This window comes from Alexandromys fortis, unplaced genomic scaffold, assembly GCF_014885135.2.
Source record: "Alexandromys fortis isolate MF-2015 unplaced genomic scaffold, M_Fortis_MF-2015_v1.1 scaffold_134, whole genome shotgun sequence".
In the NCBI taxonomy this organism is placed as follows: domain Eukaryota; kingdom Metazoa; phylum Chordata; class Mammalia; order Rodentia; family Cricetidae; genus Alexandromys; species Alexandromys fortis.
This window is the reverse complement of record NW_026068007.1, coordinates 1,063,570-1,091,425: the sequence shown is the minus strand read 5'-3', so window position 1 is coordinate 1,091,425 and position 27,856 is coordinate 1,063,570. Positions and strand designations below refer to the sequence as shown.

At 38.5% G+C, this 27,856-nt stretch overlaps 1 protein-coding gene across 3 annotated transcripts in view; it reads left to right on the top strand.

The window, feature by feature from the left end:
- The window catches only part of Epm2a (EPM2A glucan phosphatase, laforin), a 101,216-nt gene that overhangs the window by 35,477 nt on the left and 37,883 nt on the right, over positions 1 to 27,856 (top strand). For all 3 annotated transcript variants that reach the window (XM_050161620.1, XM_050161618.1, XM_050161621.1), the window contains exon 2: positions 8,782 to 8,956. In XM_050161620.1, the coding sequence (XP_050017577.1) occupies positions 8,943 to 8,956 (14 nt within the window). In that variant the 5' untranslated portion in view covers positions 8,782 to 8,942. The remainder of the gene's footprint in view (positions 1 to 8,781; positions 8,957 to 27,856) is intronic.

The following is a 27,856-nucleotide window of genomic DNA, read 5'->3' as shown; positions in this document are numbered from 1 at the left end:
CATATTGCTAATTTTTATCAGTTTCTCTTTTGTCATTAACACTGCATGTTGTCCACTTTATTTTTGCATTTAATTTGTATGTCATAGTGATTGAGTAATTTAATGAGATAAAAATCTTGTAAGTAAAAATGTTCTATGGAAGTCGTACTTGTGATTTTTCTACTGTGATTGCTGTTTTTCTCAGCACTTCATTTCATCTGTTTGTGAGGCTTCGGAAATGTGTAAAGCACTCCACCAACCGTTATCTTTGAATGCTAGCCTTCCTTCCTACAATATGTAGAGATAATCTGCCCCTGATCCTACCGGCGAGGTAGGATGGCAACCCTCTCCTGATGCCTGCATAGTGAGAAGGGTTTATATCCTCAGAGCCATGCTTGGCTTTATTATTTTGATACTGCTCAGTCTGGCAAATATGATTTCTTGTAGCTTTGCCTATAGAAAGTCAACATAAACAAAAATTTGTTATTAAATAAATTATCGTTAGTGTAACCCTCTATTTTCTCTTCACATCTGAATTCTGTGTGGAAACATAATGGGTTACAATGAAGTTTAGAGAGGATAATTACAAGTGCAGATAACATCGAATTAAACACTACCACGCTTGCCCTGCACGGTTTATCTTTGGTGGCCTCACAGCCAGTGTCTGGTGTCCCTTCTACCTTAGACACTTTGCTAACTGGATTTCTACTTCTTTCTTTTGGTTCTAACATGTTCTTCTCTTTGACCTCTGCATAGCTTTCTCTGTTTTTTCCTTTACTTTCACCTCAGCCCTATTACGTGGGACAGGCCAGCTCTCTCCATCACTGCAACCAAACTCAACTGCTTTCTATTGTCACAGTTTACTGTGGTCTGCTGCAGCTTGACCCACCCTTTCCAAGAGCAAGCAGTTGGCAAACTCATCTCAAATGTTGGTTTTCTGCATTTTTTTTTGCCATTAGAACAATATTGCAAAGTCAAAGAGTTTGTAAGTCTCCCCTGTGTTTTGCCATTCACTAATAGTTTCTGAAGTAGGGACAGATGGGGTGAATTAATAGCTAAAATTAGAGATTAATGTGTTTGGTTCAGGATTTATGTTCATATGTTGGAAGAGAAAACTGTAAGTAATTAAATTCCAAGGAGGATATATTTAAACAAATAGCATGAATAATAAATAGGTTTTATTTTGTTTAGGAAGTCTACATTTACCAAATACATAATGCTTATCCAACATAATTTCAGTTTACAAAAACTAAACTTACTTTAACTTGAGTCTTCAGGTTTCTAAAATAATGAGTTTATTCTGGGCTTTCTTCTTCCTGCGTTTGGGATCAGTCCCCACTTTCATTAGAATCACCTGACTTGGCTTAATCAAAAACAGTGATGACCAAATACATTCTGAGGAAGTAGGTGCTTCATTAGTTTAACTATTCCTTTTCTATATTTTAAGCAGCAATACAGATTGGTTTGTCTTTATTTCAACCTTATGAACTGTTTGCATGTTTATTTATTTTAAATGAATGATAATAAATTAATAAATATTTGACATTGACCAGTCCAGCCTGAACAGGTAACATGCCCAGATATATTTATATCTATCTATCTATCTATCTATCTATCTATCTATCTATCTATCTATCTATCTATCTATCTACCTACCTACCTACCTACCTACCTACCTACCTACCTATCTATCTATCTATCTATCTATCTATCTATCTATCTATCTATCTATCTAAAGCCAGGGTCTCACTGTGTAGTTTTGGTCAGTCTGGAATTCACCATATAGGTAGACCTATAGACCAGGCTAGCCTTGAACTCATAGAAATCTACCTGCATCTGCCTGCTGAGTGCTGGTATTAAAGGCTCTCATCACCACACCTTGCCTTTACCTGATCCTCTATTTGTCAGTTTTAAAAGTAGTTCAACTAGCAAGAAAATTTCTTAGATTTACTTCATTGGTCATTGTTTAGATGTTTTTTTCTTTGTTTCTGGAGAATGGATTTCTTGAACAGGAGATTTCTGGTGAATAGTTTTCTTTCAGCACTTGAAACATGTTACACCTTTTGGCCTGTGGGGCTTCGAATGGTAAATTTGCTGACATTGGAGCATCTTTTTCCTTCTTCTCTCTCTTATTTCCTGTCTCTTGTAGCAAGGATGACTTTGACTTAAGAGTTTTACATCCTCTTATCTTCATCTTCAGACTCTGCATCTCCTTCTACAGCTGCTTCCACTACTGCTCAGAGGCCCTGAACCACATTTCGGCCTTAAGATCACAGATGTTGTCATTTCAAAAGCCCCAAGGGGAACTGTCGGCTGTGGTGTCTCTTTAATTGGACCGCCTTCATAGTTTGTTGCTTTTGCCTCTAGGACGCGTGATTCATCTTTTGCCCCTGCCCCTAAACTAACCGTTTTTTGTGTTACTGGTGCTCATTCTCATCATTAGCCACCTTAAAGTGATGATCTTTGCCAGTCTTCAGTCCACAACTGAAGAGGTGCTTCTGAGACCTAAGAGGGCTCCTGTCCACATCAATTGAGTCTTCCGTGCGGTGGAGGCAAGCACTTCTGTGTGAGAGCAGTCGGATGGAGAGAACTGCATACTGCTCCTCGGAACAGACACGCAGGACAGAGTCAGGCCAGGGAAGTAGTGAATGTCTTAAAGGATTGTTTATCTGTTTTTTCCTTCTGTTTTCCCTGGAAGAGTATTTTCTGTAATTCTCTTGAAGTTTGCTAATTCTTTTTTACTGCCATTTTACTCTTAAATTTACCCACTGAATTGTGTTTTTATCTCTATTATTTTTTTCAGTCATAAAGTTTCCATTCTGCTTTTCATTATCATTTGCCTTTGCTGGGACTTTATGATTTTTGCTTTGTTTGGAATTGGTAAGAAGAGACAGTTTAGTCTTTGTAATCTGTCATCTTGGTTTCAGAATCTACGAAGCATCTTCCCTAAGAAATAAATTTGAGGTTGTCATGGTTCTGGATATGGTGGGTTGTTTACGCTTGGAAACTGACCATGTGGGGTAATACCTAATGAGACTCTGGGGTTTTGACTTGGCTTCTCTGATACTGTTTCAGTAGGAGTGGGAAGGTTTTATATCGTTACTGAGGCTCCTCATTCGGTCTCCAGTGGCAATCAAGGGATGGAGCTACATTATCGCTCAATGATTGGGTGCTCACAAGATCTCCATAAGCCTCCACGGATACCCCCTTCACCCAGAAGCATGAAAATGTCTTGTTCCTGTTCCCTCTTTCGCCTTCATGTGGATGGTGAGGAGGAAGTGACAATCCTGACTCTCCGCTAGGTTTACTCAGTGGCGAAGGATGAGCTGTTTACTTAAGACTAAGCGAAGGTAGAAGTTTACATTCTACCTGTTACCACAGACACTGCCAGGAAAGTTGTTGGAAGTCTCGATCTTCTATTGGCCTCCTCTAGTACTACCCTAGTGAGCGGCTTGGGGTGCATCATTCCAGCCTGGTGACGGTGAATCACACGTGCCTGTTGCTTGTGTGGTTGGGTGTAGGTCCATACTTTATCAGTGGTGTGTGACTGATGCAAAGGAGGGGTGGAGAGTTGGCACAGTGGTTAAAGTACTTGCTGAGCAAGCGTGAGAATGTAAATCCAGTCCCCAGTGCTTGTCTAAAATCCAGTTCTGAGGGTCAGGAGGTGGGGGAATACTAGAGATTTGCTGGCTAGCGTATTCAAAATGGCAAGCTGTAAGTTTAGTGAGAGATCTTTCCTTACCCACAAAGGCAAACTCACCTGTACACTCATGTGCCTAGTCATAAATATATGAACATATACACAAACATATAACACATAAGAACACTCACAACCAACACACATGAAGATAAACATACAACACACAGATATATAACATGCACATGAACACATATGCAAACATACAACAAACATATAGCAAGCACCCAATGTTTCCATTTCTACACATGCAACATACATGGGAACAAACATAATGCACATATACATACATACACAAACATATAACATGCACATATAAACATACAATACACATATACACACATAAACACAATGTTTACAACTCACATATGCATATGTAAACCTAAAGCACATATGTACAAACACAGTTCATGTATACAAACATAACAACTCACGAATGTAGACTAACGTACAACGCACTTAACTCAGACTTGTGTGCACACATACAAGAAAGAGGTCTGTGTTTCTGAGCCCTCCCTCTGCTTTTCTTGCTGCAGTTCTGCTGCTGTTTTTCCTCTTGCCTATACCTGTTGGTGTTAGCAGTCACTGGCTTTTCAGACCCAAGTCTGGGTATGAAAACCAAAGGATGCAACACAGAAGCCAAGAACGTGCTGTCCCTTATGCTCCAGAGTCTCTCGGTGCTTTATTCTGCTCCTTGTTCTTCTAAGTCATCTTATGCTGGTGTGCATTAAATGCCCAGTTCTGGAAGGAAAAAGAACAAATAAAATCTGCTCTCTAATCCTGAATGTAGAAATTTCACCCAATAAAATTTGTCACTAGTGTTTGGCATTTCCTTGGCCAAATTAAAAAAAAGACTCTATTTTAAAAGATGCTCTAATTACTGTAATCTAATTTTTATAGCATAGGTTGTGAGGTATAAAAGACTTCTGTAAAAGTTGTCTAAAACATATATACATAAAATGTTTATGCCAAAAACAAATTTTAGCAGTGAGAAGGTAATAGCTAGATTTCTATTGAACATTATAATTTATCTATATTTTAGTTTCTCAATAATTATGTGTATTTAAGAGGTATTGTTTAAGTCCACATCATTTGGAAATATATTTTCTTTTATTAAGATAATAAAATATTGGATGCTTCTAAGAATGAGTTATTTATTAATTTTAAATTTTTTTATTCGATTTTTAAAAAATACCAATCCAAGTTCCAATTCCCTCCCCTCCTCCCATTCCCTCCACACACGTCTCACCCCCACCCCCATCCAATCCTAAGGGAGGGTAAGGCACATTGCTTTGGGGAAGGTCCAAGGCCCTCCTTACCATGTCTAGGCTGAGCAAGGTATCCATGCAAAGAGAATAAGTTTCCAAAAAACCAGTACATGCACTAGGGATAAATCCCAGTGTCATTGCCGGTGGCCCCTCAGTCTGCCCTAGCCATACAACTGTCAGCCACATTCAGAGGGATTAGTTGGGTCTTTTGCTTGTTCCTTCCCAGTCCGGCTGGGGTGGGTGAGCTCCCATTAGCTCAGGTAAGCTGTTTCAGTTGGCGTCCCCATCATGGTCTTGACCTCTTTGAATATGAATTCTCATTCCTCCCACTCTTCAACTGGACTTTGGGAGCTCAGTCCAGTGCTCTGATGTGGGTCTCTGCCTCTGTTTCCATCAGTTGCTGGATGAAGGTTCTATTGTAATATTTAAGATATTCATCAGCTTGACTACAGCGCAAGTCAAGATTGGGCCCCCTCTATTGCTTAGGATCTTAGCTGGGGTCATCCTTGTGGATCCTGGGATTTCTATAGATAGAGCCAGGTTTCTGCTAACCCTATAATGGCTTTCTCAATCAAGATAACTCTTTCCTTGCTCTCATCTCTGTCCTTCATCCATCGCAACTATCCCATTCCTTCAAGTTCTCCTCAACCCTCCCCTTCACCCCTTCTCTTCCCCTTCCAGCCCCCCTTCTCCCCCCACCCCCACACTGCCAATTTTGTCAGGTGATCTTGTCTGTTTCCTTCTAATATTTTCTGTAGGGCTGGGTTTGTGGATACGTATTGTTTAAATCTTTTTTTTTTTTGTCATGGAATATCTTTTTTTCCTCCATCGACGGTGATTGAAAGATTTGCTGGATATAATAGTCTGGGCTTGCATTCGGGTCTCTTAGTGTCTGCAGCACATCTATCCAGAAACTTCTGGATTGAGAAGTTGGGTGTAATTCTGACAGGTTTACCTTTATATGTTATTTGTCCTTTTTCCTTTGCAGCTCTTCATATTCTTTAGGATAATTTCCCCCATCGAGTTTTCCTTCCCAGATATGACCACTGTTAACACCACACTTGGCTTTAGTCTACTGTGGTCTACATTTTATTTTAACTCAGGCTGTTCCTCCTCACTTTCTCCCACTCCTTCCTACAGTCTCTCTTCCTATGCCCCTGTAAGGTCCTTTTCCTTATCCAGCCATCAAATGAGCGAATGTATTATTTCTCCCAGTGACTCATCTATATGCCTAACTGTCATTCTCCAAAATGACTGCTTGCTATTTTTAGTCCATGTCCTCAGTCAGGGTGTCAGATCCTTTCTCCAGCTCTATTTGGTATTCTCCTTTGTATACCTGAGTAGCACTCGTAATCCATTACTCTCTAGCTGTTCTCTTCCAGATCTTCCCTCTCAGTACGTGGTACTATTCTGTGTTCACTGAAAGTTTAGAGGTCTTCACTGATCCCCGCCTTCTTCTCTGTCCATGTCTGATTATTTAAAACTCTAGTAGCTTTTATCTTTTGAGTCTACCGACTCGTTTTTGTTTCTACCAGTAATATTCTCTCATCACATTCCTAATCTAATAATGCAGGCTTTTCTAAATGGACTAACTACTTTGTGTGCATACCCTTGTGTGTGTGTACACATGTGAGTATATGTTCAGATATTCATTTGTGGGAGCAAATGTACATGTATGTATATGTGTGTAGAAACCAGAAAACAACTTCAGATGTCATTCTTCGGGCACTATACACCTCATATTTGAGACTGGGTCTCTCATTTGCCTGGAGTTCACCAAACAGGCTGTGTGGGCCCCAAGGACCCACCCGTCTCTGTCTCCCCAGCTCTGAGATTACATCATGCGCTGCTGTGCCAGCTCTTTATATGAGCTCTCAGGAGCAAACTCAGCTTCTCATGCTTCACAAAGTAGGTACTTTACTAACTGAGCCATTGACCAAGCTCCTGGACTCTCAACTTCATTGTTCCAGAATTAATTTTCACTATATTCAGAGAATCATTTCAGAATAAAAGTGTGGTCTTATCATATGGCTTATAAAACTGGAAAATTTTAATTGCTCTTAAGTTAAACATCTAAGTCCTTACTATGGCTTTGTATAGTACCTACCTAAAATATTTATTGAAGGAGTAAGCATATCATTGCAGCACTTGCTGTTAAGATAGTACTGCTATGTGCACTTCTCTGTTGGATACACCTGTCGAAGTTGAGTTGCTGGTCTATTTGAATATTATCCACCAAATATCAAGGTACTCAGTGGACAGATGGTGTAGTGCTTTTTAGCCATCAAGAGAAAAGAGCAGAGTCTTGTCTAGGAAGAGCAGTAATGATTTATTAATTGAGTAATTCTGTCTCTTAACTGAAAGGAGGCAGTTATAATCTAGAGAGTCAGCTACTAGTTAAGGAGTGTTTTCCAGTTTTATGCTAAGCAACTTTCAGCTGAAAAGTAGCAAGTGATTCAACATTTTAATATGCATAACATGTATAATTTATTCCTACACATCACAGACATTTGTTTTATTGATAATATATAATAGGTCAGATAAGAAAGGAGATAATTTGAAAGAAGATGAGCATGTAAGTTCTAATTATAGTATAGTATGAATTTTAGTCTTCATGGGAATAAAGGATTCAGTTCTTATTTGCCCCACTATAATAAATTCCATAGTCTGAGAGATTTGATTAAACCAGAAATATACTTCTCAGCATTCTGAGGGTAGGGAAAAGCAGGATGAAGTCAGCATCTGGTGAATGCTTGCTTTTTTTGTTTGTTTGTTTTTTGCTTTTTTAAAAATGATTTATTTATTTTTACTGTCCGTGTGTTGGTATTTTGCAAGGGTGTCAGATCCCCTGGAGGTAGAGTTACCAGCAGTTGTAAGCTGCCATGTGGGTGCATCCTGGGAAGTGGACCCAGGTCCTCTGGAAGAACCGCCAGTGCTCTTAACCCCTGAGCCATCTCTCCAGCCCCAAAGGCTTGCTTTTCGGTTCACAGATAGCATCCACTTGCTGTGATCTTATATGGAGAAAGAATGGGGGAGCTTCAACACGGGACTCCAGGGGTGACAGAGGCGTTCAGGTCGTAGTGTGGCTGATATTGGAAAAAACAGCAACGTAAGCAAATGATGCTTTTAGAGACATGTTTTTCTGTTTCTCGTTTGCCCCATGACACTGGGAAGGAGGAGCTTGTGTCTTTTGTGCATATGAAGGGGGCATGGATTAGCAGGAGGGCATCAGCCCCTGAAAGAGAGGGTCCAGTGGGAGTCAGCTTAATAATCCATGAGTTTAGAAGTTCAGCGGGTTTAGGTAAGCTAATTAACCTCTGCGAGACTTAGTTTCCTCATCTATAGGAAACACTAATCCACATTTTACCTGTGAATTAAATTGCCTGTGATCATTTATTTTACTATTTACTTATGTGTTCACTTCTGTATTTACTATTTGCATTGGCACTAAGATACTTTATTTCTGACCTGAATAGTTCATTTGCATACCATAAAGATAACAAGGAATCCAGGCATATTAATGACTATTAAACCGTTTCAAATAGTTATTGGGGTATAAAATGAGCCATAGCTTGTTGTAGGGCACTGTGTGGGTCAATGGAGTCTGAAAGAGTTAGTAAGCAGCTTTTTATTAAAACTCATGTACTCAGAGGGAACACAGACACTAAGATTTTCATAAGGCACTTTACAAATGCCCACTTCGACTCTAGTCTGTTTCGTTTTGCAATTAAACTACTTTATGTTTATTTTCGTCTTCCGATTAATTTTGTCCCAGTCATTTCAAGGTTGCCTGAGCAAAGCACTGACTTAATTGCTGTGTGTTACTTCTTGTTCTAGGAAACGGACCTCACCATGACCGCTGCTGTACATATAATGAAAACAACTTGGTGGACGGTGTCTACTGTCTCCCAGTAGGGCACTGGATTGAGGCCACCGGGCACACCAACGAAATCAAGCACACAACAGACTTCTATTTTAATATCGCAGGCCACCAAGCCATGCATTATTCAAGGTACAAATAGTGCCATGTTTATAAACTTCAAAGTAGGACGAGAGGTAGTGTTAGGACAATGGAAATATCTACTGAGTTCAAAACTGCAGTGCTTCGGCCAGATAAATTACAGTGTGTCAGTACACCCAGCTCTTGAGTTCTCCGTGTGAAAGATTGCTGTAGAATTCTTTATTTCATGTCTGTGCAGCTCTCAGCATATTTAGACAGAATAGTGGTTAACCGATCTACTGATTGAATGGCTTGAATACAAAGATTGCTCTAATATACCCCAGGTCACTTTGTATCCTTTATATTACTTTATACAGGAGGGAGACAAATGTGTGTGGTCTCCTTATATAAATTTTCTCAAATATAACATAAAAGTAGATTGTTATTTGCTTATCATTCATTAATTTTTTTATGTGTTTGTTCACTTAAATGTTGTAATAGCAACGCACACCGTAATAACAATGCAGCCATCAAAGAGGCTGGTCAATGACTCATTACATTTTCCTTCATTGTCACTCATCAGGTGATTATGTTAAACCACTCTGTGAAATTTTAAATACTATGCATATTCTTTATTTGTTAATGTATTTCTTTTCCTCTGTTGCAAGTGTGAATTTTAACCATCATTTGTTCCTGTCCCTTACTCTAATCTCTGTCACACAGATTTAAAACATTCTGCTTTTTACCTTCATCAAAATTGTATTCTATGATCTATCAGTTCTTGCCTATGCTTTGTCATTTCCTACGTTATGAGAGCATATTAGGTTTTGGGCTTTTATTTTTTCCAAATCTGCCTCCTGTGATTCACTATAATTATTTTTGCATTTTAATACATATATAGAAACTATATTTAACATAGCAAATATGTCTTTCATATTTTAATTGCTTATAATGTAAAATCAATCTTCAAGTCTTATATATTGTTTACTTTTGAATGTGCAATGCTTATACCAATAGGCAGGAGGCGTCAGTATGTTCTTTTAAAAAATTTTCAATGTTATACTTTATGTGTATGAGTGTTTAGCTTGCATTTGTATATGGGTACTGCATGTGTGCACATGCCTGAGGAGGCCAGAAGAGAGATTTGCATTCCTATACTGGAGTTACAGTCAGTTGTGAGTTGCCATGTGGGTGCTGAGAATAAAACTTGGGTCTACTGGAAGAGCATCCAGCCCTCTAACCATGGAGCCATCTCTCCAGTTTATTTCAGTGTGTTCTTCATAAGTGTATTGCTTTTGATAAGAGCTCTTGAGAGGAAAGGAACTAGGCAAAGATGGCAAATTCTTCAAAATGTGAGAATATATTCTTTTTAAACATTGTAGCATTAATTTTAATTGTTCTTAATAAAAACCTGGAGTCAGATATTAGGGGGCAAACTGAGAAATTGGAGAAGCAGTACAGCCAGCCACTAGAGACCTTTTATCCCTACCAATGCTTAGATGGAAGGGGCAATCCTGTCCTCAGACTGTCTCCACTGATTGCTCCTCAGATTGAGGTTTCCTTAGATTCCATGTGAACTCCTGTCTCCTCCCACCTGATATCTCCTCTCTCCACTCAGCCACATCACTCCTGTTTCCCCCTCCCTAGTGCTGGGATTAAAAGCGAGGGATCCCAAGTGCTAGGGTCACCTTTTGCGTGTGCTCTGTTCCTCTTTTAGACTGGATCAATTTCTTGTAGCCAAGGGTAGCCTTGAAGTCGCAGGAATCCCTCTGCCTCTGTCTCCTAAATCCTGGGATTAAGGGTGTGTGCCACCACTGCCTGGCCTCCAGTGGTTTAGCTCTGTACTCTGATCTTCAGGCAAGCTTTGTTTGTTAAAACACAAACAAAATATCACCAGGAAACATACAGAATCCTTCCAAATTCACGTGTCCATACAACGTAGACATCAGGGAAAGCAGGCAGCACAGCAAGGGTGAGAAGCAGCGTGTGTTGTGCTCTTCTAAGCCCTCGTGAGGATGTGTTTGTGGGTCATCTCTCATCTGACCTGAACAAAACTCCCTAAGCCCTCCAAAGGGCCATGCCCTGGGCTTGAGAGACTTCCTTCTACGACGTGATTACCTCACCACCCTTACTGCCTTTGATGGCTGTCACTAAAGAGTCTTCCTAGGTGCACGTTGCAGCCATTTGACTCACATTCCATTCTTAAATCCCATAGTCATCACCTGTTGGTTTTATTGCTTTATATTTTGGAAACTTTCTCAGTATTTTTCCCCCAAAATAAAAGATATAATATTTGTTCTTAATTTGGGGAATTTTATTCTTACTGTGACTTTTGTTTGTTCTAGTTTATTAATAGATGTATTCATGAATCTTTTTTTACAGTACTTACAATACGGTAAAAGTTCTTCTTCCAAGATGATCTTGTTCCCCACCAGTTAATTTTTCTTTTTATTTAAATATTTCTCTTTCATAGTTTAAAAATGGCTAGTGATTCTTACTTGCTCATTTGTATTACATGAAGCTCGGTTGGTTATCACGTGTAGTTGACATGAGCTTCTACAACGATTGGCTTTTGTATCTGAGAGTGTTGGCCGAATGCCTGACATGAGCAAGATTTGTTTCTGTCCACCCAAGTGTGTCTCTTATTCTTTGAGTCTTCACTCTCCTGAGATTATCACCATTCTTCAGCTCCACAGACAGTAACCAAGCTGTACATGAGGTGGGGAGAAATGATGGTTCATGTATTCAACGTTAGACGAAAGGTAGAATTTATTTTCCTTAAGGCAACTTGGATTTACACCCAAATCTATCTTACTGAATTCTTAGGTGATTAATCTGTTGTTACACATCATAACCTGTAAAAATGCATTTATAGTTTGTATTATCCTCCAGTGTTTTTCATTGTTAAGTATCAAACCAAACTAAGTAGAATATTGGGTGTGATTGCTTTTGTTTTTCAAATGTGGGGCTTGTGAGATGGCTCATGGGGTAAAGGCATCTGCTGCATCTTATGTTTAATTCCCAGGACCCACATGTGGAAGGAAAAAAACAGATCCTGAAAATTCTGACCTTTCTACATGGGTTCCAATGGGTACTACGTGTGCAATGTGCATGTGTTTGTGTGTGTACACACATATATGAATACACAAAAAGAGAATAATTAACAAAATGTGAAGGCAAAGAAATATGTATTTAACTATCAGCATTCTATTTCCATATATATGTATATGCATATTTATATACACACATATATCTGTGTGTATATGTATATAAACACGTATATATGTATATATCTATATATGTCTGTATGTATATGTATATATCTGTGCATATGTGTATCTGTATATATGTATATATCTGTGTTGACACATGAGTATATGCATATATACATATATATTTATATATCTGTATATGCACATATAAACATATGTATATATGTATACATCTCTGTGTATATGCATATATCTATGTATATGTATATATATATCTGTGTGTATATGTATATATTCCTTCAAGTCCTGAGCACTTTCAATTGACTCATTGCCACATATTTATTGTACACACAGTATTTGAAAGCCACTGTAACTTCCCAAAAAAGGCAACAATTTTGAATGAAGGAGAAATATTTTCAAATATGTTCATATATTTTAGTTTAATTGACATTGGATATTCCAAATACAACATATCTTCATTTTAAACTAGATAAGATAAAATGTGCATTTAGTTGAAATGAAATGTTATTTATGTTTCCTTATTAATTTGAAAACACCTGATTGATATGTTTGTCACATTCATCTGAGTATAATGTGTAAATTTATTTTAGCTTTTAAAGCAGATCTACTCATTATAGGTATTATTCTTGAGCATATATAATAATATATCTTAAAACTTATTTAAGAGCTTACACACAGATTATATTGAATATGGGAAGAGAGTTATGCTCAGAATTCCTTTACGATTAAAGTAAATTATATTAAAATGAGGTGTCAGAATCTATTACAGGATTAGTGTTCCAAAAATACAAACACCTAACCCTTAAACTATATGTCATAGGGTATATGGAAAGTGTGTTTATTTAGTCAGAGCTCCGACATAGCCTGTGTTGAATGCTAGGCTGTCAGAGGCCTCTGCTCTGGACTCGTTATATCCTCAAAGAAGACAGACATATACATATCTATAATGTAGAGGAATTATCATTGAAATGAAATTTAATATGTAGCTTAGCGAAATTTTAGTTCAAAGAAAGCTCTGTGAGGAAGATGTAAGTGGGAATATAGAGGGTGATTTTTTCCCCCAGGGGGCATCTGGAGAATATAGGTCCAGTTAAGGAGAGTGGCCAGTGTGGATGAACAGAGGAATGACAGCGGAATTCAAATGACCAAATAGTTTTGTAAATCCAAGCTGCTTTGGAGGGCAAAAGAGGAATGTTTACTACTTAGCCTGGATAACAAGTATAAAATTGCACTGTGCCAGTAACAATGGGAAACAAGGGAGCTAGCTGTTAGGCATTTTTCTTAGAAAAGAACCTCCTGGCCCCTCCGTCTTCAAGAGTCAGAGATTTTTAATTATCAATATTATATTTGTATGTTCAGGCTATATATGGGAAGCTACACCTCCCTCAAGACTGAGAGATTTTTAATTATTAGTATTATGTTTCCATGTTCAGGCTATACATGGGAAGCTACACCTCCCTCTTCAATAGAACTTTTTTCATGCATTAAAGACACAGACAACTAACTTAATGAAACATTAGTGGTAAAGGGCTATAATTTCTGTTTCTTGAAAAGGTTTATTGCTAATTGAACACACTTCAAGAGGCATAAATTAGGCTTAATGAACATAACACTTTAGACTCTTGACATGTTACAATTTAGAAAATGAATTGTAAAAGCCTTCTTATGCTTTACAGGACTTTGCTTCATAAAAGAAAAAAATGAGTAGTTATTTATAAGACAGTTATTTTTAAACAGCACAGCACAATGACTTTGTATACTTTAATATACTGTTTTATTTGGCTTTTTTAATGACGAGATGAATTACTCTGTGGAGGAAGTAAGGATCAACTTGGATTGTGCTCTTAGTTTCCTGCTTTCACCTGGGTAGCCTTGGGTCAATCCTTGTAGGAGCTCTGCCAGCATCAGTTTCCCAGTGTGCAAAGTGAGATGTGGATCTGTATGACTGCTAAAGGCAGCTCTAGAAATGGACTAAGGTTGACGATGCAAGAGGGAAGGCATAGGTAACATTTTGTCAACATGTTATGCTCACCTAAAGTGTCACGTCAGCTTTTCCAGTTTCAGATCCAGGGACCAAATGCTCCAACTCCAAATGATACTTTTCTTCACTTGTGTGACCCTAGGCATCTATTCAGTTCAAGTCTATAGAAGCCATGTTTATAAATACACATCTTAAGGCCAGCATATAGTGTCTTTAGTAATTATGTAAATACATAATAACATTTTTATATTACTCATGTTTATAATTAAACTTTGGTAAGAATTTTCTTTTTGGTATAAATAGAAATGATCCACAAAATTATGTTTCACTAGCAGATTGCATTGCTCTTAATCTGTAGTTCAAAAGCAAAATATTATTGGTTAAAGGAGGACAACCAGTTTCAACTGGTATTTATATCACATCAAATGATTTGAGATTCTTTCAACCTTAAAATGAGATTACAGTTGTCCATAGTTGAAGGAAGGGGAAACAGCCTGCTTCCTCGGACTAGGGAAGGGTTTCTACTGAGTTTTAACTCCTTTGAGTGTTTCCTTTTGCTGTTCATGGTGCTGTCTATATTTTATATGGCCAGTTATTGACAGTTGTCCTTTCAGGTTTGAGACTATATTTTATGTAAGTAAAATGTTTCACACTACAAAGGCAACTATGCTGGGATGACATATTTACACCATCATATGAAAGAAAACATATTAATGATGTAAGGCCCCAGATTGGAGTCACCTGTCACTCAAGTGTGTGAAGACGTCAGTTTTTGCTGATAGAGCTGTTGCGGCCCCAGTGCGGTTATAAAAGAGGCAGCTAGATTCGGTGCTGTCTTCTACATTATCCACAACACTGGCATTTAAATTATGATTTCGTATTGTCTTCAAATGTCTTCGACAGTGGCGAAAGGAAGGAGACTGAATGAAAACGCGTGGCTGTCAGATCTGAGGTCATGGCTATAAGAACGATAGTGATTAGAGGATAGTTTTATAATAATGGAGCAGGGTTCATGTGGTTCACGAGGCACTTGGGTAAAGTGTGGGAGTCTTGCTGTCACCTGTGAACTTTATCACAAAAGAGGGAGCAGCGAGATGAGGCTATACGCAGCAAGAGAAGATGGCCCCAAATGATCTATTGTAGAACAGCTTCATGCTAATGAAAATGATCCTATAGGATGGGATAAAAGTGATTAACTGGAGCAAGGGGATGAGAAACAGATGTACTGACAGTGAATAGGCTCCAAAAGATCAGAGGGTTTCTCTGTGATCATAGAGGGAGTTTGGGCGTGGATGCAGCAGGTTGCTGTAGTAGTGAGAACATGTAGAAGTTCATGTTTTGATCACTTCCTACTTCCTCAGTGAAACCTGAAGCACATTTGGAGTGAGAGAAGTGGAGAAGAGACGAGAAGGGGTGAGAAGAGAGCTTAGGTGAACATATATAGACCAAGGACCAATGGAAGGTACACGAATGATTCCCGAATTTAAGTTTTACAAGATTCTCCCAATTTCAATATCACAGTGTCTATGACAACCAAGGAAGTATTATTTTCTCCAATTAAATGAGTGCAGAAGGCAGAGTGAATATTTTTGACGAGCTGAGCTAGCCTTTGTTCTAGAATTTTCTGTGTGGCTCCAGATAGATCACAAAGAAATCTCATAATGCTGTGGTAAGGTAGGAGCTTTGTAGTATTTTGTTGTTGTTTTTAACAGGACAGAGTTAAATTGTCTTGTGTTGACCATGGCAGGTTCACTTCAGAAAGCCAAGTGATCTACTTATGTTAGGAAAGAACAAGTCAGGGGCTGGAGAGATGGCTCAGTGGTTAAGAGCATTGCCTGTTCTTCCAGAGGTCCTCAGTTCAATTCCCGGCAACCACATGGTGGCTCACAACCATCTGCAATGAGGTCTGGTGCCCTCTTCTGGCCAGCAGACATACACACAGACAGAATATTGTATACATAATAAATAAATATTTTAAAAAAAAAAAAAAAGAACAAGTCAGATAATGTTTTGATCTTGTTTTTAGAGGATTGGTTTATTTAAATCACTTTGACAGTTATTGAAAATAGCCATTTAAACTGGTTTAAAATAACTGATTTCTTGCTTGCAGTCTTCTCTGGGTGAAAAGAATGGAAAGATTATCAAATTAATGGAGAAGATTAATAAAAGACAACAAACATATTTGCACTTCTTTCTTCATGTGAGATTGGCTTGTCCTGGCTATTTAGGTATCACAAATGCCTTGTTGCAACTTTTTAATTCACTGATAGTTAATTTTGAAAAGATAAATTTTTGTTTTTATATTTTTATGTTATAAAGTATTTACCCATCCTTTTCTCAAGATCTTAAAGTTTTTCTCTTTAAATGACATATAGACTTCTTGATAAATGAATTAATTGTGATAAAAATATTAGCGTAATTGATCAACAGGTATGGAAATTTGTAGCTACAAATATTCTCCATTCCACTGGTCCCCCTGGAGAGGTTCTCTCCATTCACCAGGTTCTGCTCCCTAGCTCTTGTAGCCACTTGTGAATAGCCACTCATGAAGTAGCCACTCAGAGGCTTAATATTAATTACATATTAATTGGTCCATTAGTTTAGGCTTCTTATTAACTAACTCTTAATCTTAAATTAACCCATTTCCATTATTTTGTATTTTACCATGAGGCTCATAATGTGTTACCTCTTGCTTTTTTGGGGAAGCTCCAGGGCATCTTGAGTAGATTAGGGAGTACAACGTTTGGGGAGGAAAAGGCAGAGCAAATCTGCAAAGGGAGGGGGAAGTTAGGCCAGAGGGTACCGCCAAGAAATGACCTGAAGGCAAATAACCAATGACATCAATAACTCCCATGATCCTCATCATTCCCTGAGCTCCTGCTCCAGGCTGTGGGCCAAACTGTCTCCAGAAATCAGCTGAAGAGCTTCTTGCTCTGTCTGACATGGCATGTTCCAGTCAGTAGAGTTCCCAGTTAGGCATGTTCCAGTCAGTAGAGTTCTCAGCAGGCATTGCCAATCTGGACACTAACCTGGCCAACGTGGGCAGAGATGCACTCACACATGGTAGCTGTGGGTTAGAACGCGAGGGTTACAGTTGCTAGTGAGTGGGACCCAGCGAGTGGAAAGAAACTGGTCCATGAGGACCAGTGGAATGGAGAATATTTGTAGCTACAGATATTGCTGAAAGTATGAGTATTACCAAAAATATGTTTTACATATATACACAGATACATGTATGCTCTTACACACACACACACACACACACACACACACACACACACCTCGTATCTATTTATCTGGAGTCTTAACTGCATAAGTATTGTTTTCTGCCTAAATACACATACATGAAACAGAGGAGTTGGGGTAGGGCCTTGCAATCCAGACTGAAAGTAGAGGGTCCTTTGTTGGCAGAGGCCGCTTGTTTGTTCCCAGCTGCCCAGACTCGAAATAACTCAAAAACTATATTATTTAAATCTCTGCTTGGCCAATCAGTTAAGTGCATTGCTAGCTAGCTCTTATATTTTTAGTTAACCCATTTCTATTAATCTGTGTATCGCCATGTGGCTGTGGCTTACTGGCAAGGTTCCATCCGGTGTCTTTCTCTGGTGGTACTACACGGCTTCTCGTGAGTCCTCTATCTTTCTCTCAGCATTCACTTTAGTTTTCCCCGCCTAGCTCTACTCTGCCCTATCACCAGCCAATGTAGCTTCTTTATTCGTTAACCAATAAAAGCAACACATATACAGAAGGACTTCCCTCATCAGTCCTGATTAGATGTTGTTAAAGGACTGCATTGGGCAAGTTAAACTATATTAATATTTATAACTATTGACTGTGTGTGTGTGTGTGTGTGTGTGTGTGTGTAGAAACAGAGAGGGAGAGAGAGAGAGAGAGAGAGAGAGAGAGAGAGAGAGAGAGAGAGAGAGAGAGAGAGTCTTTAGAGTTCTTCTAGATTACAGGATAAGAACTGAGGCTTCTCTGAACCTTCTTGTAGGTGAGAACAGCTGCTAAGCAGTGAAGAGCCCCCTCCTAGATCTGCTTCTTTCTGCCTCCTCATCCTTTTATACTCAGGAGGTGGGGCTTCCATTTTCTTGTTCCATATCCATATCCTTCTGACAGTTTCTCATCAAACCACAAGTACTGACAAATAACTGGTAGAGAGATTCTATTTATAGTGATTAACTTATTCAGTCATAACACTGACTTCTTACCATTTCATTTCTTTGCAAGAAAACAAAGGCAGGGGTGCTGTGGATGTGTGAGAAACACTCTGATAGCGGGGTTCATGTGTGTGCAACCATGGTCCTCAGCCACAACAATGGCTGCTTACAGTTGGGGAGGTTTCCAGCTTCAGCTGCTAACTCAGTGGAATCAAGTCAGAGGCTGCCAATTAATGATGAGAGATTAAATGGCTGTATACACTGGTATCATAAAATTGAAAATTGTGAGCTAGACTGCAGTAGTGTACTTGGACATCAGAACATCAGCTTTCAAAATGTTCGTTTGTGAGTTTGTCTATTATTATTCCCCACTTTAAAAAGAGGGAATCTGAATTTTAAAGCATAGTTTTGATTATATTTCACGTGTATATTGTGTTAGGAATTATAAATGCTCCAGCTTAACAATATCATTATATTTAGATGGCAGCAATGGTGCTTTCTGTTCTATGTAAAAATTCCCTTATATTAGGCAAGTAAATACTCTCAGAATAGAGATAAGTGGTAGAATCTCCCCTCACCTAAGTGAGAAGTAGCTGAGGGATGTTTTGGGGTCCTTTACTGCTGTATGATTTGAGGAAAAAAAAGAGAGATGCACCCTCCTGACTGTGAACTGTGTTTGACTAATTAGTTCACATCTCACTCAGCAACGAGTAGTGGGAAGTTTGAGCAGGCGGTGGACTGCGGGATGTGGCTCTGTATTTAAAACATCTACAAACTCTGCAGCATTTGTGCTGCTTCATCTCCCCTTTCATTTCCATCTCTCTGCCCTTCTCTGTATTTCCCGCCTGCAGTCTCTCTGGCTGGGCCTCATCTTTGTTTTCCCCCTTTCCACCACTCTGCCACCTCTCATCTCTCTTGTCCTCAGCTGTGCTTTTCCTGACTTCTCGTTTTCTATCATATTCTAGTCTGCTTAAATTGTCAACGCAGCCTCGACTCCAGAGTCATTGAGAAGGGAATCTCGGTTCAAGGACTGCCTCGATCGGATGGCCCGAGGGGGGTTATCATGATAGGTAATTGAGGTAGGGGGGCCCGTTTTACTGTGGACAGTGCTCTGCCTTGGGCAGCAGTTCCTGTCCTGGCTTTCCTCAGTGGTGAACTGTGACCTGAAAGTATACTTCGCATCCCTCCTTTTCTCCCCTGAGTCACCTTTGTTCAAACTGTTTAATCACAACAGCAGAAAGAAAGCAAAAACCCATTCTTACAGTGTCTCCTTGATTCTTCATTAGTAAGACAATATGGGACTGAGCTTCATATCTGAACACATCTTTAAAAGACTTTGTACTTTCTGGTCTTGTGGTAATTAGGTGACTTGGGACCATTTTAATTTCATCCAGTCAGTGTTTGGATAGTTTTTGAATGCCTACTTTCCCCCCCAGAAGTTAGGTTTGAGAGGTATCTGTTTTGTCTCATAAGCTAATGGTCTCATGGTAGAGGCACATGGAATATACATGTCTATGAAAATATTAATGCAGCTAAGTTACTTTTTATGTCTCTGTGAATCTTTTCTGAGTTTATTTTCTTTATGTGGCCCAACCAACATCAAGGGCGTAGAGTCCTGTTTAAATCTTACTACATTGCAATGTGACTTTGCTCTCAAAAATATATTTAATATTTAATAGGTAGGAGTAATTTTTTAAAAATGGAGATATCGTGTTAATTAAATTTTTATAAAATAAGGAACTTCATAAAAGTTTAATTTACCTTGCATTCTTATTCTCTCATCCTAACAAAGTATTTTTAGTAATTGTTATAATATTGAAGAACAGAAAAGAATGTTTTATATAATATAAAACATTATATTCTAGGTAAATATAATGCTAAAAAATTATGTCTTAGACTTTTTTGTTAAAAAATAAAATTTAATAAATTGTTGAGAATCAGACTTTGCTTCACACAATACCAGAGTATATGGTTTATACAATAGTTCATGTGAATTCTTCCATTTCACCCTATCTTCTCTGTGTTGTATAAAATCTTCTTTGCTATATGTGGAAAGATTGCTTGGACAATTATTTTGGTTACCATACATCAATCAATCCAATACAACTCTTAGGAGGGTTAATAGTTTTTCATAGTATATATATTATATGTATCATATATATTATTTGTTACTATGTCTCATATATGAACTTCTAAGAAATTACCAATGTTAATTTACTTGGGTCTGCCACATCTCCACTGAAAGTATTTGAGTTAGTTAAGGTCTCTCGTGTTGGTAGTTTTTAAGCTTACCCAACAGTCTAACAAGCTGTCTGGGAGTTTGTATGGTAAACCAAGTCCAAGAGAAGTATCTCTAAACATAGTAGAAAATGGAACCTGTGATGGTCAATGTTAACTGCCAACCCGAAAGGCTCTAAAATAACCTAGAAAGAAACGTAGAAGTATATGTAGGTGACCCACCCTCCCTGTAGGTGATACTATCACATGGACAGGGATTCTAGACTATAGAAAAGAGAAGTCAAGCAGAGCAGGGACATTTGTCTGCCTCTGTTTCCTGATTGTGGGTAAAACATGAGCAGCTGCTTCATGATCCCGCTGCTGTGTTTTGCTAGCACAAGGGGCTGCTGCACTCTTATTCTCAGACTGTGAGCCAAACCAAGCCCCTCCTATGTTACATGTGTCTGATCAATGAGATAGATAACCAATGATCTCAAGTTCACTGGCAAGATCAGTAACTGCCATTGTGTTTCTATTGAGACAATCACGTGGGTGTTGCGATGCTCAGGTGTTGTGTTTAGTCTTCTTTGAAGCATATGTTCTCAAGGTAGAATATTACTTAGCCACAAAAGAAAAAACATTCTATCATTTACAAAACAGATCCATTTCAGAGGAGATAATATTAAGTGAAATAAGTCACATGCAGAAAGATAAATTCTATGTGTTTCTCCTTATAATGAGTTTTTTTTTTTTAAAGCGACTGAACTGTATAAAAGAGATTACTGTAGGTTGGGAAGTGTCTGGGAGGCCAACTAGCCCAAACTAAACACTGATATAAGGAGTAAGTTCCAATGGTTCAGTCCATTCTAATGAATGATAAGAAGACAGTCAAAGGCTCCAAACACAAAGTGGAAATACTGATGTTAATTACTCTGATGTTATTAGTTCATATTGTATATTCATATTGAAATATCACACTGTGTTTCATAAAGGGGCATTTTATGTGTTAACAGATTAAAAATATATAAATGGAAATATTAACTATTTCCTCATTCCACTGTAAATGTGTAACATGAAATTATCACACTATACCCCATGAATTTCTATAGATGAAATCAATTTTAAAATCTCAATTGACATTAATTCAATTACACATAAAAATAATTTACTATTTGAAATTAGAAAGCGTTTACCATTTTCCATTACTTGAATAACAAAGGCATAATAGAATTTTCTATGTATTTAGCTAGCAAAATAGCCTAATAAGGAGTATGTCATCCCAGAGAGTAGATTTTTTATTGCTTAATTATGAATTGAATTTTAATGAAAACAGCACAATGTTCATCTGAAATTCAGTGAGATATACTATTATGGAATAAGACCAAAATAAGAGTTTTTGTTTATATCTTAAATGAAAATAATAAGGGCATCTGTCAGGGCTTTTGTTTTTAGAGATGAGTGAAATCAACCAACTCTATGACTGGAAATGGTGTGGAGAGTAATAGCAACGAGGAGAGATGAGCTTAGGAGCAAAAGCCATCTATTGTGTTATAAGTGGTAAATCCAACCACCTATCCTCATTAAAAATAAGAAGGCCATAAGTTTAAAAAAACTGCTCTAGAGTGCAGAACAGGTCAGTCATTTAATGGAACATATCTATAATTAAAATGCAAACTAAAGAGAAGGCAAAATGCGGCTGGAGGCTTGGGCAGATGCAGACAGAATTTACTACCCAACTTTGGTTTGAAGTATTTTGTCTTATTCACTGAAATAATTTCTTTAACATATTTAAGACATTTGTCTTGGGCTGGCTTCTTGCTAATGCAAATGGATGTTTTGTGGGGGAAGGGGGATCAGATAGTAAATACAGACACATGCAAATAACTAGTGTACATAGAAAAAAAATCCAGGAAACGAATTTTTTCCAAACCCTCAAAGAAAAAAAGTAATGTTATATGCTAAGCTGATGGGAATCATTTTTATAACTGTAGGACAAGGTTGAAGGTCAGTCCAAAGAGATGTATTGCATGAGTACCTGCTATATTTGAGCACAGCAGACCCTGGGGGCCAAGGTTGTAAACCTTCTACAGTTTTAGGAACAAAGTGACAGTGTCCCTATTAAAACATGGAATTGGCCCTCAACATGAACTTGAAGATTTTAAACAGAAGAGTGTACTGCCTTCCTAAAGTTCTAATGCAGATCTGCCCAGTGATAGCCTCGGACCCCAACTCACTGACCAGGGTACTGCAGAAGTGCCATGGATACTGAAGTCAGATGTGTTATTAGGAATGGCATCATTAGGAGAGGCTACACTTGGAAAGGGGACAAGAGAATATCAACAGAAGCAAGCAAAGTCCAGGAAGAGAAGCTAAATAAGTCTTGGAAGGGGGGGGGGGATAAATCCTAGGAAAAGGATCAGACAGAATAGCCTCCCCTACAGGAAAATGACCATCCTGTTGGTTGGTTTGTTCTCTTTTCTTTTTAAGCTAACTAGTCTATTCTGAACTTGGTGAAATTCTCTAAAATGAATCCTGCCTTACTAGTGGACTTGGAAAAAAAATCTAGCTTTCCTAAACAGTAAGCTCTCAAATGTAAGAGCCCCTCGGATATTTTATCTTAAATACTACAATGTCCAGTTATGCTCACTTTTATTCACAAGACTGGGAAAATTCCATGTTGCAGTGCCATTTAGAAAATCTTAGAAGATCTTATAAATTGGAAATATTTTGAGACTTCAAATACAGTACGTGAATTCTAATAGTAAGGACATAAAAGAGGGCTTATTAATAGCATTACAGACATGGCCACAGCATGTCTTCTGCTTGCCAGGATTTCACATTATGGATTGTATTGGCCAGGCTGTCCGATGTGGCCAACCTTGTATTGTAGCACCTGTCTTGGTAATGAGTGTCGAGACTTTGTCTCATTCTCAATTGCTTGCCTAGCCCCACCACCTGCACTTAGCTTATCTGATGTGAAAGTATTCAGTGATTCCTTTCAACTTTCCCATGAGAGGGCTTTGTACTATTTCAGCGCACAGCTTATGTCTGAATTGAGTTTCCTCACTAGTCATTGCTGTCGATGTATCGGTCATCTATACATGGACCGAGGGGTGAAATTTGTGAAGTCTCATGACTCACTATCATTCCACCCTGGGATGTGCTCAGAGCTTTGGAATTCACTAGTAAGCCCTGTGTGTGTGGGAGAAGGTGAAGTAGAGGAGATGACAACCAAGTCACTACAGAGCTGGAGAGTAGCCACAAGCAGGCGCAGTGACCTCTTCCATTTTACTCTTCTTGGCTGCTAGAGTCTGACCCTGCACTGATGGCAGCAAGGAGTGGAGTTCCAGAAAGAACCAGTTATTTTCAGTACTAATTTTAGTGGCTTGGATGACTCCGTGGAGAAAGGTGCTTGCTGCCAAGCCTGAAGACTTGAGTTCTATCCCCAGGACTCATGTGGTAGAAGGAGAGAACTTTGTCAAGTTGCCCTTGGACTGCCCATTTAGTGTCATGGTTGTACCCACACATACGCGCACACATACCCACATAATTAAGTGAATCAATGTAATTAAAACAAAATAATTTTCAGGGGCTACTTTTGGCAGTTTAGGGTAATGCAGAAATTTATTACAAGAATATTAGGCCTATCATTGTAAACCTTCCCAGAGTTAATCATCTTCAGTCATAAAGGCAAATGAGGCAGCAGGCAGTTGAGTGCCTCTGATTCACCATTCAGATAAAACTACAGCAGTCCAGAGACTGCTTTTAGAAAAGCCTGAAGGCATGCTTGCCCTTTGTTGGACTCAAAAATATGACTGGCGAGAGTTCACTGTTGAGGGATAGGAGCGGTGGGGCTGCGTCCCCGGCACCCGGCCGCCTGCATGGCTAGCTTATGCCCCGAAATAATTACACGGAAACTGCATTCTTTTAAACACTGCCTGGCCCATTAGTTCCAGCCTCTTATTGGCTAGCTCTTACATATTGATCTAACCCATTTCTAATATTCTGTGTAGCACCACGAGCTGGCTTACCAGGAAAGATCTTAACCTGCGTCTGTCTGGAGTGGGAGAATCATGGTGACTGCCTGACTTGGCTTCTTTCTCCCAGCATTCTGTTCTGTCTACTCTGCCTACCTAATTTTCTGTCCTATTAAAGGGCTAAGGCAGTTTATTTATTTAACCAATAAAATCAACACAAAACAGAAGACTCCCACATCAGTTCATCCCATTGGCATTAAATAACAAAGCCAAACCAAAATCTTTCTCTATTCAAACATAGTTCACTATACCTAAAAACGCAAAATGTGTTGATTTTTATTATCCATTTTCAGTGTGTGTGTGTGTGTGTGCGTGCGCATGCACATGTGTGAAAATGTATGTGGATGCCTGAAGTTGATTTCAGGAATCATCCTTCATTGCTATTCTATGCCCAGTTTGCATTTATGTAGATTTTAGGGATCTGAGCTTAGGTCCTCATGTTTGTACAGCAATAGCTTTATAATCACTGTGTTGTTTTCCCAGCCAGAACGTGTTTCTGTTTGACACCTGTTTCCATTTTGGGGAATTTGTTATGTACCAGGCAGAGGGCAGCCATCTCTCAGTATCCAGTAGGAACTCCATGGAGGCTCTTTGGTAGACAACACTTCTCATATGATGCCCCAGCTCTTTGCTGGAGGAGTTAAGTGTGTCCTTGGCAGTCCATTATGGAGAAGACCCTTGGATGTTTGCACCTGGTTTCCTCCAGACCCCTATTCATGCCCTATTCTTCTTTGATAATTTCACTTTGTGTCTCTTCAACATACTCAGTGAACTCAGCTGTGAGAGCAAAGGGTCATGGGTGATCTTGAAAATTGCAGAAACCAGATGTCTGCTTATTCAGGTTGACCTAATGAAATGTCATTAAATGTCTAGAGTATGAAGAACAGAAACCTGTTTCTCCATTATGGAGGCTGAGAAGTCTAAGATCAAGGAGCAAATGGCTTTAGTGTCTCTTGGGGACCCAGTTTCTGATTCATACACTGCCCCTTCCAGCCATGGAAACTTCAAGGGAACTTTATCAATTTGTTGTTTTATAAATGCACTAATCCTATTGATAAAATCTCTGGTTTTATGATGTAATCATGTCCCACAGTTTCTACATCTTAACGTTACCATCATGGAGTTCATGATTTCAAGACATGAATTTTGAGGACTCAAGCACTCATTCCATAAAAATAGGCATGAGCTTGGGGAATCCTAACACACTCACTTTCTACAGCCCAGCTGATGTTCTGAGCCCATCCTGGTGAGGACAGAAAGTTCATGGACTCTAGTCAGTAGCTTAGCTACTGCTATAGCCTGTACCCGGTCACCTTATATGAATCCTGAATGTGTGTGAGCATATGCTCATTTCGTTTTCTAGTTCATTTCTAATGCTGTTATTAAAAATCCTGGCTCTGAGTTAGATTGCCTGGTTTGGATCTCTGCTTTACTTTAGCAGTAGGATTTGGTTAAGTTAGTTAGCTATTGCGTACCATTATTAGGGAATGATAACAATAAAATTTGCTAAATTGGTGCCCAGATTAAAATTGATAAAATTGTAACACTTCTCTATTTGTTTGACAGATTTCCAAATTACTTTCTTTTTAGATTGCCTTTTATATTTAAAGGTGTTGTTTCATTGACATGCTTAATTATTATCATAACAGGTATTAAAAACAAGCACAAAAGTTATTTTATTTTCCAGAATTCACTATGGAAGTTTCTTCATTGTCTCTGTAAAATATTTAAACAGGCCAACAACAAAACCACATACTCTTCCAACAAAGAGAACCTTAACTTTCTAAACAGAAAGCCCACTGTTATGGAATGCTCACGAGTTTTAAGTTCAATATAAACTAAACTGTTCTATAATTTTTTGCATTGAATTCAGCTTTCATGTTATTAAATTTAAAGCCTTAACAGTTTGTTCTGAGCCCATTTTGGTGAGGCATGGTAATTTTGAGCAATAGAGTGAGATAACTTTTACAAACAAACAAGCAAACATTCCAAAACTTAATTTATTTTTTAAAGACTTATTTATGAGTCTGCAGTTGTGTATGCCTGTTTGAATAAGAGAGAGTAGGTGCCCTTGGGGATCAGGGTTCAGGATGCCCCATTGGACTGCCTGTCAAAGGCAGTAGTGAGCTGGGAACTGAACTCACATCCTCTGCAAGAGCAGTGCATGCTCTTAACTGCTGAGCATCTCCATTTCCAGCGCAGCTTAATTTATTTTTATAACAGTAGTTTAATAGCAAACAAGTAATAAAAAGATAACATCTTCCTAGACGTTTTGGGGGACATTTCCAAATTACTTTCTTTTTATTATGCATTTTACATGGAAAGGCTTCACTTTATAGTAATCTAGTGATTTTATTAATAATTTTGGGGACAGAATATACAGCCTATTGATATACAGTGCTATAAACACCCAGTTTAACTACAGCATTTAACTTCTAATTTTTTATTATACTACTTTCTAAGTTTTCCTCTGTTTTATAAATTATCATCTTTCTGATAAATTGGGAGGCATGCAGAATGGGTCTATATAATCTTTCTTTTTCTACTAAAGGTTATCTGCCAATGTCAGCTTACTGTTGCTTCAAAGACTGTAGATAACATTATACAAACAACTCCTCCCTTTGGCAGTGATCTCAATTCTTTTGTTCTTTTTAGCTGGTGTTTTCTCTGTACCTTCTAATCATCTATTTTTATTTTTAAACTGCATATAATTTTATTTTGATGATGCATTGTTTTGAAATTTTAATCAATTGTTTAAACTTGATTATTTATTTAAATTAATTGCTTGCTATTAGTGAGTCTTTCATATGATAATGACATTATTTATTTCAGCTCGCTTTTATTTTTAAACCATAATTGGCTGGGCTGTGAATTTGGCTTGGGTCGTTAAACCACTAGCTGTGTAAGCATGAGGACCTGAGTTTGCATCTCTAGCACTGAAAGCTGGATGCAGGGGTGCCTGTCTAATGCCAGTGTGGGGCAGAGTAAAATAGCCCCACTGGTCAGCCTTGCTACCAGACAGTGCTAACACACCTTTAATCGCAATAGCCACATTAGTTGCCATAGAAACCACGCAGTGCATGCCTTTAATCCCATTGGTGCTCGCTATTTCAGACTGAGGTCAAGGTGGGAGCCAGGGGCTGGCTGCTTTGCTTTTGGGGTCTTCAGGTTGAACCCCAATTTGTCTCTCTGAGTTTTTATAAATCGTGCTCCAGTTCTCATCTACTACAACAGGAAGGTTCTCTGATGATAGCTGAGACACTGAACTATGATTATGGAAGACTGTTAGGAGTCATCTTATTGCTATACTCCCTTAGTGGAGCAGTAAGTAGTATTTGGTTTTC